The 16,033-nt window shown below is 47.5% G+C and overlaps 1 protein-coding gene across 1 annotated transcript in view; it reads left to right on the forward strand.

Moving 5' to 3' along the window:
• Positions 1-306: 306 nt before the first annotated feature.
• LOC142258898 (uncharacterized) overlaps positions 307-16,033 on the forward strand; it is a 143,629-nt gene continuing 127,902 nt past the window's right edge. The window contains 7 exon segments of the mRNA XM_075331457.1: positions 307-473; positions 555-678; positions 762-859; positions 5,354-5,500; positions 5,630-5,809; positions 5,891-6,014; positions 6,098-6,211. Coding sequence (XP_075187572.1) covers positions 450-473; positions 555-678; positions 762-859; positions 5,354-5,500; positions 5,630-5,809; positions 5,891-6,014; positions 6,098-6,211 — 811 coding nt within the window. The 5' untranslated portion in view covers positions 307-449.

Consider the following 16,033-nt stretch of genomic DNA (forward strand, 5'->3'; position numbering starts at 1 on the left):
TCCTTCCCATTCAGGTCCTTATAATATCGGATACTCTCAGTGGAGATCTTCTATAGAAGAGAATTCTCCTGATTACCCCGTGAAGGATGGATATGGACAGGGACAAGATGGTGGAGAGGATATTACACCTCACCCTAGAGATCCTCTTCCGGCTTACTGGAGAGGTGAGAGATTCTGATGACGTCACATTACATCATTCTTATCTATGGGAATAACAGATGGACAGAACTGGAGAGGTGAGGACTCTGGAAATGTCTGGAGTGAGATTTATTACTGTGTCTCTCCATAACCAGGATTACACAGTAGTGAAGAAGACCTCTAGTGAGCGCTGTCAGGCCCCTGTGTCTGAGGGATGGGGAAGACCCCTGAGCCCAATCACGGGGCCTCCACCTCACCCCCCGATACATGAGGACATCAATGACCAGAAGATCCTAGAACTCACCTACAAGATGATTGAGCTGCTGACTGGAGAGGTGACACTGCTGGGAATGCTGGGACATTATACAGTAACGCTATGAAGGGATCGGGGGTGACGGTATCATTGTATGTGTCAGGTTCCTATAAGGTGTCAGGACGTCACCGTCTATTTCTCCATGGAGGAGTGGGAGTATTTAGAAGGACACAAAGATCTGTACAAGGACGTCATGATGGAGGTTCCCCAGCCCCTCACATCACCAGGTAATAGACAGGACTAAATACACACGGCCTATAATTATCTGTATGTAAGGAATGAATTCAGTCCCTGTATGTGTCTCCTCCAGGTCTATCCAGTAAGAGGACAACACCAGAGAGATGTCCCCGTCCTCTTCTCCCACAGGACTGTAAACAAGAAGATACAGATGTTCCTCAGGATCATCAGGTAGATGGAGAGAAGGGGCCATGAAATCTCCCTATGACGTGTAGACGGCTGTGAAGGTCTTGTGCTCAGTCTTGTTTTATCCTCCAGTATTATATGTTTTATACCTGTGTAATGAGAGCGGTGGAGATGGCAGGATTAGAGCTGATCATAGATGGGACTTCTCCATCTGTCTGTGCCTTTTGGATCACATTTATCCCGTTCTCTACACTGAACACTTAACATGGTGTCAAAACCCTGATGTATCAGAGAGAGAGGTCGCTCCTATCTCATGGGTCAGAAGGTCACAGCACACGCCAGCACTAGTTGGATCTGCTTTGCCTTCCACGTAGCTGTGCAGACTATCCTTGTGCTGGCGCTGCTAGGGTTAAGCAGACCCTTGTGTCTTTCTTGGCTTACCATCCTGAGTAGAGTTTATCGGACGGCCAATAATCCGGTACCGGCGGATCACTGCCAGATTTAAAAAAGAGTCTGATCCGCTCCGGAATCCGGTGCCCATGTAAGTCAATGGGGACCGGAATCCAGAGGTTAAAAACGTTTGTGGAGGGGCTAGGAGCCAGCACAGCATACTCACCAAGGCGCTGTCATTGCGGCACACTCCTTTCGGGTCACGCTGTTACCTTCCGAAGCCAACAATTCAATATTCATTGTTTTCCCTGCCCACCGGCGCGTGTTGGTTGCAGCTAGACGCGCCCCCACCCTGAGTGGCAGCGTGTCAGCTAACTGCAACCAATCACAGGCGCCAGGTCGGCCGGTGGGCGGGGAAAGCAGTGCACTGTCGGTCAGTTCAGTTCACGGTGGTAAACACTCGGCAGCACAGTTATAGCGCTCGGCTGCAGCCCCAGCTGTCGCGCTGTATCTGTGCTGTGACTACAGTGCCCAGAGTCACACGTGCGAGGCTTTGCCGGGTGCTGCCATGGCAGACTCACGTGAGGCCCTCGCATGTGTGATTCCGGTGAAAGTAAAAAAAAAAAAAAAAAAACGACGTGCGGTTCCTCCTATTTTCTTCCTCAGTCAATTAACGCCGGTTGGGGGCTGTTATATCCTCAGCCCACAGCCGCTCGGTATTGCCGCATCTATTGGATGTGACCATACCGGTGTGCGCTACTACCTCTTCCCGCAGTTGTGATGCGGTGCCAGTCGGGGTAATAGCAGGGGTTAATAGCGGCGCACGTCTGCTACTAAACCCTAGCTTTGTGTGATGGCACAGGCGTCTATCAGATACCTTCATGACACAAACCTGTAAGTGACAGTAAATAAACACAGACACAGAGAACAATCCTTTATTTGGAATAAAATACAAACATCCCCTGCTTCACCACTTTATTAAGCCCAAACACCCTGCAGCTCCGACGTAATCCACAGAAGTCCCACGCCGTTTCAGCTCTGCTACATCTGAATATCACAGAGAGCGGCACGACTGACCGCTCTCTGTGAGCTCCAGAGAATGAATGAGCTGTGCATTGAGCACTGACGTCAATCAGGTCATTTGCGGTCACAGCTGGAGATTCCCACGGTCCTTGATCTGTGATCGCAGGTAACCTGACCTCAGGTGGAGGTCACTGAGTTGACAGACCTGCATCTCCTAGCAGAAAAATCGCAGTTTTTTTAGCCAAGAGATGCAGATTTTGTGCCGAAATTTTTATACCATATTCCTGCATCCAATCTACACCTCCTGGCAAAAAAACACTGTGTTTTGGCGGAATTGTTTTGCCGCGGTTATTTTTCCGTGATTTTTGCCGCAATTTTTTTGCCAGGAGGTGCACATTTTGTGCTGAAATCGTCTGCACCAGCTTTCAGCACCAAATTTCCAAATTTCCACCTGCTGGCAGAATTTATTTATTTTTTTTTATTTTTGGGGGCCAAGGGATGCAAATCGGATGCTGAGATTTTTACACCATATTCCTGCATCCAATCTACACCTCCTGGGAAAAAACCCGGTGTTTTGCCCCAATTTTTTTTGCCGCAGTTTTTGCTGCGGTTATTTTTCCACGATTTTTGCTGTGTTTTTTTGCCAGGAGGTGCACATTTGGTGCTGAAATCGTCTGCACCAGCTTTCAGCACCAAATTTCCACCTGCTGGCAGTATTTTTTTTTTTTTTTTTTTATCCCCAGCCATGATAACACCTACTGGGGGCTGGCATAATCTCAGCCTGCTGCTGTCTGAACATGAGCGTTCATGTACCTAGAAACACATGCACGCTCCTGTCAGAAGTTTGCAGCTGTTCTGCGATGTCAGACTCGCGGTAGTTCCTCACAAGTGTGACTGTGGCATAGAAAAAAAACGCTTTCTTTTTTTTTAAAATAAATAATTTAAAAAAAAAACGACGTGCGGTTCCCCCCAGTTTTCATCCCCAGCCATGATAACGCCAGCTGGGGGCTGGTATATCTTCAGCCCGCAGCCGCCCGGTATTGCCGCATCTATTAGATGTGACAATACCGGTGTGCAATACCGGCTCTTCCCGGAGGCGTGATGCGGTGCCAGTCGGGGTAATAGCAGGGGTTAACATGTAATCTCAACCCTATTTTAAAATGTACAATTTTTATTAATATTCATTAAAATGTACCCACAAACAGACACACAAACATATAAATGAGAATGGATAACGTTATCCTTGTAAATAACCAAGAAGTTTTATATACACACTCACTTTAGAAAAGGGAAGGGAAACTAATATAGCCCTATAAGGGTAGTGTATCCCTACCTAACAACGGAGGGTATGACACCATAAGTTACCGGGCGCCCCCGTTCCACGTCGGCTCTCCCTCTCCCTGACCCTGATATAGGGATGGGATGGAAAGCCCTATAGTGGTGCTTGCACAGTATAATATATAGGAGTTCCCAAATGGTAATACTCCTCCCTGTATTGTTTTCCTTAGATCAAGAAGGTATCAATTTACTGATCTATAACCAGGAATTCCTATTCATGATACTAGCACTGTACAAGACGTATAGACTTCTATTCCTAATAAATTATCTTTATGCAAGGTAGTGATCCATAAGAGTTATTTACAACCACATATGTTACAGGGTGGTATACCCCAAAAGTATATTACAGTCACCTAGAGTCATATCACAAGGGGCTCAGATAATCTCCCCATTATACCCCAGGAGCTGAAAGAAAAATGGGATACAGACACCCCTGCAAATTACTGCAAAATAGAAAAGGTTGCTCCAATCATATTCTATATAATATAGTATAACAGGGAGAAAAGATGAATTACTTCCCTGAGAAGCAGGAATGATGACCGCGGAAGAGCTGTCTGTCACAGGCTGGGGGGCGCGTCAGCCTGCAACCAATCACAGCTGAGAGGATGGCCAGTGGGCGGGGAAAACACCGAAAGCTGTGTGATTGGGTGCACAGCACAGGAAGTGAAAGCGGACCCGGAAGCAATGTGCCGCCATGACACCGAGTCTCGGTAAGTATGAAACGCTCATTTATTTATTGTTTTTTTTTTTTTTCATTTTTATTAATTGCCGATTCCGGATCGTGCGCCCGGAATCCCACGTCCACGCCCGGGTCCGGCCTGCGGATTGAGCTGAAACCGTGCGGATCTGGACGTTTATAGTCCGGGTCCACTCAACACTAATCCTGAGTTGTCTGAGCTGTTCTGATTTCTGCACTCCTCCGTTATAAGTTCTCACCACTTTACCTCAGTAGTTGCCAGTGATAACTTGCTTTTCCATGGTCCTGGCATGGAGGTGAGAGCCATGGGAGGAGAAATTGTTTTGAATTTGATCCTAGAGATTGCTGCCTGGAAGTTTTCTTTGGTGTCTTCCTATTGATCATCTCCCTTTTTATTCATTTCTCTTTCCATCCCCCTTTTTTACCACTTGTTTGGGAATGCAGTTTCTTTTTCCTTTCTCTGTTGTTTTCCTTTTGTGTCATTATCATAAAGCAGGACTAGTGTTCCTCCTCCCCTGCTCACTAGACACGGTTGTGATTAGGGTAAGACAAGGATAGACACGTGATTGCCGCACAAGGGAAAAGAACCTGTCTTGGGACATCGGGGAGCTCAGGGTTGCTCAAAGTAAGTGACAGGGTTTATCCTTCCTGTTCTTCCCTAGAGGCAGTGGTTCCCACCCCATCTTTCTCATGATACACCGCTCAGCCTCTTGGTGGAACACAACAACCAGGGACTGCCCTGTATTGGTACCTGGTGCCTACGGTCAGCAAAGTCCAACCTCAGAGGCTCTGGTGATGACTGGGTAGGCACTTAATCATGCCCCTCCGGGTACGCCTGGTTCAGGGCGCAGTGAGGCTACGTCCCTTCTCCTAAACCTATTAGCATGTCAGGCTTACATGTAATTCTTCAAATGACATGATTCAGATGAAACCCCCAAAGGATCCATTCACTGTAATAAGGCAGCAGAGTTAGTCTGGACTCCTCATGGCAGCGCGGCAATTATCCCTATCTAGTGAATGGTTATCTCCAGTAATTGTATTATTACAGCGGATTCTTTATGATGTTACATCGTCATCTTCTCCCCATTCAGGTCCCTACAATATCGGATCCTCTCAGTGGAGATCTATATAAGAGAATTCTCCTGATTGCCCCATCAAGGATGGATAGAGACAGTAACAAGATGGCGGAGAGGATATTACACCTCACCCTAGAGATCCTCTTCCGGCTTACTGGAGAGGTGAGAGATTCTGATGACGTCACATTACATCATTCTTATCTATGGGAATAACAGATGGACAGAACTGGAGAGGTGAGGACTCTGGAAATGTCTGGAGTGAGATTTATTACTGTGTCTCTTCATAACCAGGATTACACAGTAGTGAAGAAGACCTCTAGTGAGCGCTGTCAGGCCCCTGTGTCTGAGGGATGGGGAAGACCCCTGAGCCCAATCACGGGGCCTCCACCTCACTCCCCGATACATGAGGACATCAATGACCAGAAGATCCTAGAACTCACCTACAAGATGATTGAGCTGCTGACTGGAGAGGTGACACTGCTGGGAATGCTGGGACATTATACAATAACGCTATGACGGGATCGGGGGTGACGGTATCATTGTATGTGTCAGGTTCCTATAAGATGTCAGGACGTCACCGTCTATTTCTCCATGGAGGAGTGGGAGTATTTAGAAGGACACAAAGATCTGTACAAGGACGTCATGATGGAGATTCCCCAGCCCCTCACATCACCAGGTAATAGACAGGACTAAATACACACGGCCTATAATTATCTGTATGTAAGGAATGAATTCAGTCCCTGTATGTGTCTCCTCCAGTTCTATCCAGTAAGAGGACAACGCCAGAGAGATGTCCCCGTCCTCTTCTCCCACAGAACTGTAAACAAGAAGATCCCGATGTTCCTCAGGATGTGTTTCCTCCAGCTCTATCCAGTAAGAGATATCTACTCATGTACTTTCTGCACTAATTTTGTGTTTACATTTTTAGGTTTTCTGCTGTGTTTTTTTTTTAGCTGTATTTTCTTTGCTTCTGCTTCTTCTGCTGTTTGCTTCTAGTGCCTTCTTTATGTCGTTATGAAGGCAACTCAAAGACCTGCAGAGGGTTCATGAATACCCTGTTTCCCAGAAGATACGACCTAGCATGATTTTATGGGATTTTTAGAGAATACTTGAATCATAAGCCCTACTCCAAAAATAAGTGGTAGTTACAGTCAGGGCCAGCGTTGGGAGAGTCGAAATCCACTCTCTTACGGTCCCCATCAGTTGTATTCTGAGGTTGATTTTTTTAAGGACCTTTGATGGCTTCAAAGTCATGTGACATGATGTAACCAAAGGTCTCTTAATTGCAGGAGTCTAAATGAACTTAACAGGACACAGGCTGGCATGCAGAACTGGCATCAGGGGAAAGGGAGAGCAAACTGGGCAATTTAACAGGGCTCCAATTCTCCTAGCGGCCCCAGTGTTTATATGCCAATTATAGGACTGCTTAAGGACCTTTTTGATATAACGTCACGTGACCAAAGGCTGGTGTGTGTGCCAATTTTAACCAGCTTTGCCAAATGGGCAGAGCTTGGCCAGAACAAGGGTGTGATGCCACCTCTTCTCTAATTCATATCAAACTGCAGGGTTCCCTATGCCAGAAATCTCACTCCAGTCCCTGATGTCATTTGTCAGTGTCCATTGCCGATCTTGATTAATTTGAGCCCTAATGTTTATCTGCACAGACTGCAAGACCCTGCTACCTGCTTTGGTTACAAAGCCTAAGGTTAGGCCATCAACGTTATAGTCCCGGACAATCCCGTTAAATATCCGGCATCTGTCTAACTATTTTATGTTCGTCTTTGAAAAAATATTCTTTGAAATTGTCTATGTTGTGGATCAATGTTATAAGGAGATTTTTGCAGGTTTTGCCAACTGTCATGACGGCGTCAGGATCTGTGGAAATTATAGATTCTGGTACTCTGCATGTTAACTGCTGTTATGTCTGTGAGCAGCGCAGGGAGACGCAGGCTTTAAACTTCAGGCTTGGACAGGCTAGCAAGAGTTATTCTCTGCTGGGTTGCTTGTTAATGTCTTTGATCACATGCTGTAGAGGAGAAAGTATCTATCACTTCCCTTCTGTATATGCTGGCTGGACTATTTCATTAATGCCAGCTGTTGGTCTGGTGAGGTGTTGAGATCCAGACTTACGGGTGGTTGTTTTGTATTATTGCTGTGAGCTGTTGTGGTTTTAACTCTTGTTGTCTTTTTGTTGCTGCCTTTCTGCTCTTGCTTTTCTCTATAGTCTCTCACTGTTTATTTCTGTGAGTTTGCAATGTGTCCTGTCTGTCTGTGTTAATATTTGTTTCCATCATATTCCTGTCTCTTCCTTCCCCGGGGGATAACAGATTAGATCTGGTCACGAGAATAGTAAGGCACGGGACTCTGGCATCTCCATATTCAGGGGTAATCAAGAGATTAGGAACAGTTTAGGGTCCCCTAGCGTGAGGGACAGTATAGTAGCCTTCTGTCCCTCATTATCCTGCAGTCACATTGTGACAATCAATCAGATTATTTACTGTAGCACATTCCAGAGAACTGGTGCTAGTAATGGGAGATTCAAATTAACGAAGATGTAACTCTTAAATAGGGATGGGAGATCCCAATTTGTAAAGATCGGGGATCATACCGATCACATAGTGATCGTGTGCATGATATCGATCACGAGCTTTCCTGGAAAGCTCGTGTTACAAATCGGTCCAGATCGGGTCCAGGGGCTGTAAAAAGAAAGCACATTATTAAAATAAAAAACTTTATGATCATACTTACTGGTAACATGACTATGACGTTTTCAAAGGTCCTCTTAACTTCCGGGGGTATTTACTGCACTGTTCGTCACTCGGCAGTCATCGGCTGTTTTCAGCTGTGTTCGCGGTGATGTCAGGGTTCACCCAAGTCCATGGCTCATAAACTCGATTGAACTTTGACTGTCACTGTGCGAGTGTCGTATCACGGCGCTCAATCTCCAGACAGCAGCGGGTCGGCTGCATGTGTTTCTATGCAGCTGATGCGCTCCTGTCCTGAGATCAGTCCGTGCGGGATGATGCCCATACAAGACGCCAGTGCAATCATCCCCTCACTGTCAGCCTGCTTCTTGCTCTATTCAGAGCGATGTAGCAGAGCTGACAATGCTCTCTGCTTCTCTCTGTGTTTAGACTGTGTCTGTACAGAGTGATGAAGCTGACAATGCTCTACCTGTGGATTACGTCGGACTAAGGATTTTTTTATTATAAAGATGGAGTCTCTAAATGTTTTTTTTTGTTTTATTTCTAATAAATTTTTTCTCTGTCTTGTATTTTTTTTACTGTTTACTAGAAATTCATGGTGGCCATGTCTAATTTGGCGTGACACCATAAATTTCGGGCTTAGTACCATCTGAGAATACAAAGCTGGTATTAACCCAATTGTTACCCAGTGTAACACCGCCATCAGGGCCACTGGATGAGCCAGGTAAAGCACCTGGAAATGGCGCTAAGAAACAATGCGCCATTTGCAGGGGAATCCCAGCCCCCAGCTGCCTGGCTCTACCTGACTGGCTATCAAAATACAGCGGGAGCCCACACATTTTTTTTTATTATATTTTTAAATAATTAAAAAATAATGGGCTTCCCTGTATTTTTATTGTCAGGCAGACGGGTGGGTGCGTAAATTATTTATCTTTATACAACTATATATTGTGTACAATGTATATGTATATGTATATATATATACAGACCAATAGTTTGGACACACCTCATTCAAAGAGTTTTCTTTGTTTTCATGACTCTAAAAATTGTAGATTCACATTGAAGTCATCAAATCTATGAATTAAAACATATGGAATTAAATACTTTAAAGAGGTTGTCCAGTTACCAAAACTGATTTTTTTTCTGATAAATCTTGCTAATATGTGCCTCTCAACACATCTATTATGTTTTTTCAGCAATATTACCTTTTATCGTGCTCTAGCAGCACATGCTCATTGCTGGCTCCAGCTCTGATGGGGTTAATCTCTCTTCTGACTTCCTAGGTTCAGTTCCTACAACTCCCATAATTCTTTGTGGCTCTAGGGCGGTATCTAAAACACCCACTGTGTCCAACACACCCACTCTCCTCTCCACTCAAAGTCTCCTCCCTGCCTCTTCCCAGTGTGGGTGCACTGAGAGAAATCACACAGAGACAGCAGAAGCTGCCAGCTCTGCACAACCAGGGGAAGAAAGCGGCCATCTTCTGCTTGTTCTCATATAGTTCATAGTCTGTGTGTGTGCGCGTGTGTGTGCGTGTGTGTGTGTGTGTGTACAGAAATTATGATTATTAGCCGGCGCAACATGTGAAAAAAATAATTGGGGAAAAAAAAAGTGAAGGGGTCATGAGATTGCTTTTTTCCCTCTTGCCTAGTCTGTGTGTCGTCCATATCATCCGTGTGGCATGCATTTTGCAGGCTAGTTTCACATCAGCGTTTTTTTTGCCTGTAGGCAAAAAACCGCAAACCGCATATGACCGGATCCTGTGGATTAAATGGGCAGCGCATGCAACCGTTATTTTACTGGATCCTTCTGCAGCGGGACACAGAATTTATCGGCCGGCGCTGGAGTCAGTTGACTCCTGATCTCCCAGCCCGCACACGCTGCAATAGCTGCAGGTGGGCTCATTCACATGACCGTTCCGTTTGTCCTGGTCAGTTCCTGTTCTTTTGCGGACCCACGGACAGGACCATCTTTTCAATGTCTTTTGTGTAGGATCGGATGGCACACGGTAGCACTTTCATGTGCATCCGATCCTACACAAAAAAAACCACATCGGATGCTGTATGTCCGCTCCGTTATTATGGAACATGTCCTATTCTGTTCCGTAATAACGAACCGTGACTCAATACAAGTCAATGGGTCCGCAAAATTCCCGGAAGCAACACGGAAGCACTTCCGTGTGACTTCCGTCGGGTGCCCATGCAGTCTGTGTTCCGCCCCAGCCCCGCGGCTGCCCGCACAGCAGTGTCAGCAGCTGCCCGCACTGCAGTGTCAGCAGCCGCGGGGATGACAAGCGCTACCGTCAGGAGGTTAGTAAGTTCATTACCTGCGGTGATGAAGTCCTGCACTCCTGACGTCAGCGGTCGTCACTGCCTTCTTTGCCCACCGCTTGTCACATCACCTCTCGCTGTCGACCCGAGACTGTGACTAGTGGTGACATTACGGGCCGCTCGTGATACTTGGTTTGTGAAGGCGGCGGTCATTGAACTCAGTGACAGCGCTGCTGTCAGGAGTGCAGCGATCATCTCAGGTAATGTACCTCACTAACCTCCTGACAGCAGCACTCATCATGCCCTGCAGTGACCTGGGCTGACCTATTGATGTTGGTTCAGGTCACTGCACGGCTCTCCCAGCCAATAGAGAACATTCTGTTCTTCATTGACTGGGACATTGACTATGGTACGCTCAGCTGCGGGGGGAGGTCCGGCACTCAAGAGGGGCGGGCCAGCACTGAGGAGGGGTGGGAGGGGATTTCTCTCCCTCTCTCCTCCGTAGTCGGCTATTGCGATTCTCGCTCTTCGCTTACGGTACACCGATGTACCGCAAGCGCAGTGCGATTTTTCTCTCACCCCATACACTAGAATGGGTAAAAGAGAAAGAGTCTTGCATTACAATTGCAGCATGCTGCGATTATTTTCTCGGTCCAATTAGGGCTGAGAAAATAATTCCTCATGTGCGCTGACACACAGGCTAATATTGGTCCGAATGGAATGCAATGTTTTATCGCACTCCACTTGCACTGTTTTTCTCACCGTGTGGCTTAGACCTTACTTGTTCTGTGTCCTCCTGCATCCATCGCAGCGTGTGCAGGCTGGAGTTCAGCTGAGTTCAGATCAGTTGACTCCAGTGCTGGACTGAACTCAGGTGACCTCACAGCCCGTATACGCTGCGATGGATGCAGGGGGACACAGAACAAGTAATCGGCCGACACTGGAGTCATCTGATTACTTGTTCTGCTGGCGCTGTGGTCAGGAGTAGGGATGAATGAGCAGCAAAATGCTCTGGTGCTCGATGGGCGAAGCCCGTGTCGAATTTTTTTTTTTTTTTTAAAAATTCATTAAAAATAATAATAAAAAAACCAATCACATAACCCTAACCCTAGGGTTAGGGGTAAAAAAATGAAGTGTGGGCTCCCGCTGCATTTTCTACTGCTAAGGATAACCCAAGCAGCTACTGGCTGCTAACCCCCACTGCTTGGTGTTACCTTCACTGGCAATGGAAATCCAGGGAGGCCTTTTTTTTTTTATAAAGGTTTTTGCCTAAAAACTTTTTTAAAAAAATGACGTGGGCTTTTTTTTTTTTTGTGCGCTAGCCAGGTACAGCAGGCAGCTACGGGCTGCCCCCAACCCCCAGCTGCCTATTTGTACCCGGCTGGGAACCAAAAATATAGGGAAGCCCATTTTTTTTAAATTATTTCATGAAGTAATTTTAAAAAAAAATGACGTGGCCTTCGCTCATTTTTTTGTGTTCAGCCAGGCACAACTAGGCAGCTGGGGATTGGAATCCGCAGCACAGGTTGGCCCAAGCTTTCTGGGCCCCCCGCTGCGAATTGCAGTCCACAGCCGCCCCCGAAAATGGCGCTTTCATAGAAGCGCCATCTTCTGGCGCTGTATCCAACTCTTCCAGTGGCCCTGGTGGCAGGTGGCACGCTGGGTAATAAGGGGTTAATACCAGCTATGTTTTACCAGCTGGTATAAAGCCCTAGATTCTTAATGTCAGGCCAAGTTTGACCTGGCCATTAAGAATCTCCAATAAAGGGTTAAAAAAAAAAAAGACATCACACAGCGAAAAATACTTTATTAGAAATAAATACACAGACACAGTAGGGACTCCATGTTTATTACTCCCTCTCACTCTTCCACGATCTAGAGATTTCTGTACTGACCATGCCAGGAGAGAGAGAGGGAAAAGAGAGAGAGAGGGAAAAGAGAGAGAGAGAGGGAAAAGAGAGAGAGAGAGGGAAAAGAGAGAGAGAGAGGGAAAAAAGAGAGAGAGAGAGGGAAAAAAGAGAGAGAGAGAGGGAAAAGAGAGAGAGGGAAAAGAGAGAGAGGGAAAAGAGAGAGGGAGGGAAAAGAGGGGGGAGAGGAGAGAGGGATAAGAGGGGGGCAGTGAAGAGGGGAGGGAGAGAAAAGAGGGGTGGGGGAAGAGAGTGGGGGGGAGAGAGTGGGGGGAGAGAAGAGAGGGGTGGAGAGAAGAGAGTGGGGAAAGAAGAGAGGGGGGAGAGAGGTGCTCTGTTACCAACTGTCTCCACTCTGTGACTTGTGGTGCAGGTGACAGAGTGCAGACAGTTGGTCCCATGCAGCAGGACAGGTGGCAGAGCGGTGACATGCGCTGCTCTAACACATGCGGTGCTGCATGGGACCAGCCTGTCAGTGTCTTGCTGCATCCTGTAGTGCTGCTTGGAGGAGCACATGATCACACAGCCCGACACCGCCCGCTCTCCTGACATCGCAGCAGAGCGGGCGGGTGGAGAGTGTGATCAGATACTTACGTGACAGGGGGGGATTTCAGCTGAAGAACCCCCCTCCCTGTACTCCACCCTGGCGCCCCGTGCCTCACCATCTGCCCGACGCTCAGCCGTCTTCAGCGCTCCATACTGACGTCCTCCGGATCCTCCCCTCGATGCTGGGCTGTGACGTGCGGTAGTCACCGCCCACAGCCCTGTCACTAAATCTGAGTGGCTCCAGCCTCCTCTGACGTACCTGTCAAGTTTTAGAGCCCGGAACTTGTCGGGACGTAAGAGGATACTGGCGGCCACAGCTCCAGGGGGTCATGTGACAGGCACTGAGCGTGCATGATAGCGCCGCTCAGTGCCAGAATTGGAAATAGAAGCCAATGCAGAAAACGCCGATAATAGTAAGTGTAACTCCTAGAGAAAATAAAAAAAATGGGTGAACCACCCCTTTAAAGTGTGAAACAACTGAAAATATGTCTTATGGGGCGTGGCCTGAGCAGCATGTGAGGAAGACCTGTGTAGAGACAGCTCCTGCAAAAAACTCCTGTATAATCCTGTCCAGCTGGGGTTAAAGTTTGTTTTACTGCTTTCCTGGAGTGGTGACCTCTCCTAGACTGAGGGGGCTTCAAAGACCTGAGTGATATGACCAGAACTCGGGCTGATAAGAAGCGCGGGACACAGGCCACACTCATGGACGCTGGAGCTTCATGTGGGGGCAGGGCGTCTGATGCAATAGCTCGCCTCAGCAAGTTTGCACGAGATCAGCCTGAGATACCTGGAGCTGTTAAGCAGTGTGCCCTCAGCGTGGAGGAGATCCCAGGACAAGAACTGATGGAGGAGGAAGAGCAGCAGGGAGCTGTGAGTATGTTGGCTGCTGCCAATAATGTGGAGCAGGGGGACAACCTTAGAGCTACAGATGAAAACACAGATCCTGGGAGAGCAGAGCCCACCCTCAGTGATGTGCTTGCAGCAGTAAATACCTGCAACAATATGCTAGCCACTTTGAACATACAGATGGGAGGAATTAAAATGGACATTTCATCTATCAGGCACGAGTTGCAGGGGGTCAATGTACGGGTGGGGGCCCTGGAAGACCGGGTCAGTGCCACAGAGGATAAGCTTCCCCCTCTGACTCGGGACCTTGGCAGAGCAATCCACAATATCTCATTGCTTAGGGCTAAGGTGGACGATCTAGAAAACAGATCCCGCAGAAGCAATCTCCGACTGGTCGGGGTCCCAGAAAAGGCAGAAGGCAATAATCCAGTAGCTTTTTTTGAAATGTGGCTCCCCAAGACTTTGGGTATGGATCTGTTTTCTCCTTTCTTCACTATTGAGCGGGCACATAGGGTCCCCACTAGACCCCCACCACCAGGGGCACCCCCTCGTCCTATCCTCCTCAAGCTACTGCACTTCAGGGACAGGGACACTGCGCTCCGCAGAGCCCGGGAGATTAAGGATCTGGCTATTGACGGCCATAAGGTCTCACTGTACCCGGATTTTTCCACTGAAATCCAGCAGAGGAGAGCGCAATTTATTGATGTCAAAAAACGCCTGAGGCAGCTGCAGATCTCTTACTCAATGCTATACCCTACCAGGCTGCGAGTGGTGGCGGATGGTGGGACAAAGTTTTTTGACACTCCAAAGGATGCAGCCGCATGGCTCGATACCAATGAAAAAGGACTGCGCAGAAATCACCGCTGAGGATTATTGCGGATTCCTTGCTGTTGGACTTGCTGAGGTGAACGTGCTATGTTTCCCAGCTGGAACACTTATGGACGGTTGGCAGGAGCCACCCAGATAGGTTACTATGCAGTTGATGACTGTTCAGGAATTTAAACCGTTATGTGCTCTTAGGGTTATGTTTAGCCCCACTTCCCTCTGTTTGAGAGGAATGTCCTGGTTTACTGTGTATGTTTTTATGTTGTTTGACCTTTTTGTTTTATGCACCTGTTTGGTCTATGCTCATCTATGGGAACTGCTGCAGATGGGTCCGGAGGTCCCCGCTTGCTGCCCCCTGCTGTTACATATGTGTACTCACCCTTATGGCGAAGGAGGTTAATATAGTGGCCTGGAATGTGCGAGGATTGGGTGAAGCCACTAAAAGATGTGCAGTTTTTCTGTTTCTACAGCAGCTTAAGCCAGACATAATATTCTTATCAGAAACGCACTTGGTGAAGGAGCGGCTCCACTTGCTCCACAAAAAATGGATAGCCCATGAGTATCACTCTGTATATACCACACACTCCAGGGGGGTGAGTGTCCTGATACACAGGACAGTGCCGTTTGAGTGTCTTAAAGCTTCTGTGGATCAGGAGGGTAGATTTGTATGTCTTTACTGTGTCCTTCATAATGTGCGCTGTGTTCTAGTTGCAATTTATATTCCGCCGCCATACACAGGGGAACCATTGAAACGTATTCTCAATTTTGTTGCTTCCCTCCCTGAGGTCCCCACCCTATTAGTAGGAGACTATAATAATTACTTGCACCAGTATTGGGATAAGTTACATACAGGGAATATCTCAGTGGGGGCGGCAGCTACATCCCTTGCCAGACTGATGGAGGAGGTGGGATATGTAGATATTTGGCGTATTAGAAACCCGCAGGTCCAAGAGATTTGATGTTCTTTGCCAGCTTGTCCTGATGAAGAGAGCTAAGACTCTTGAAACGCGTTGACTTGACCTGTGCGTGAAATAAAGAAGCATTGATCTGAAATTTCAGGAGTTGTCGGTCATTGGCGCGGTGTGAAACCCCTCTCTACTGCTTTCCGAAACCCGCAGGTCCGGCAGTATTCATGCTATTCTAGTTCTCATCATTCACTGTCCCGGATTGACCTGGCCATTGGAAATGCTCAGCTGCTGCCTTGTGTAGCTTCAGTCACGTACCTGGCCAGGGGGGTGTCTGACCACTCCCCACTACAGGTCCGTCTAAGGCTTGGGGACCCGGACCGGCTGGCGGGGATACCTTGGCGGCTCAACCCTTTTTGGATACAACTGATAGGGGGCACTCTGACTGACACTATACGGGAATATTTTGTGACAAATGACGGTACGGCATCCAAACATATAGTGTGGGACGCAATGAAGGCGTATGTTCGTGGGACATATATTAGGGAAATTTGCACCCGAAAGGCGAAAACAAGAGAGCGCACTAAGTATCTGACGGACACTTTAGGTGATGCAGAACGACTTCTTATATCTAACCCTACAGATGATGCCAAGCGGGACTTAGAGAGGGCACAGAGAGCTCTGAGAGACC

This window comes from Anomaloglossus baeobatrachus (assembly GCF_048569485.1).
Source record: "Anomaloglossus baeobatrachus isolate aAnoBae1 chromosome 5 unlocalized genomic scaffold, aAnoBae1.hap1 SUPER_5_unloc_17, whole genome shotgun sequence".
NCBI classification, from domain to species: Eukaryota; Metazoa; Chordata; class Amphibia; order Anura; family Aromobatidae; genus Anomaloglossus; species Anomaloglossus baeobatrachus.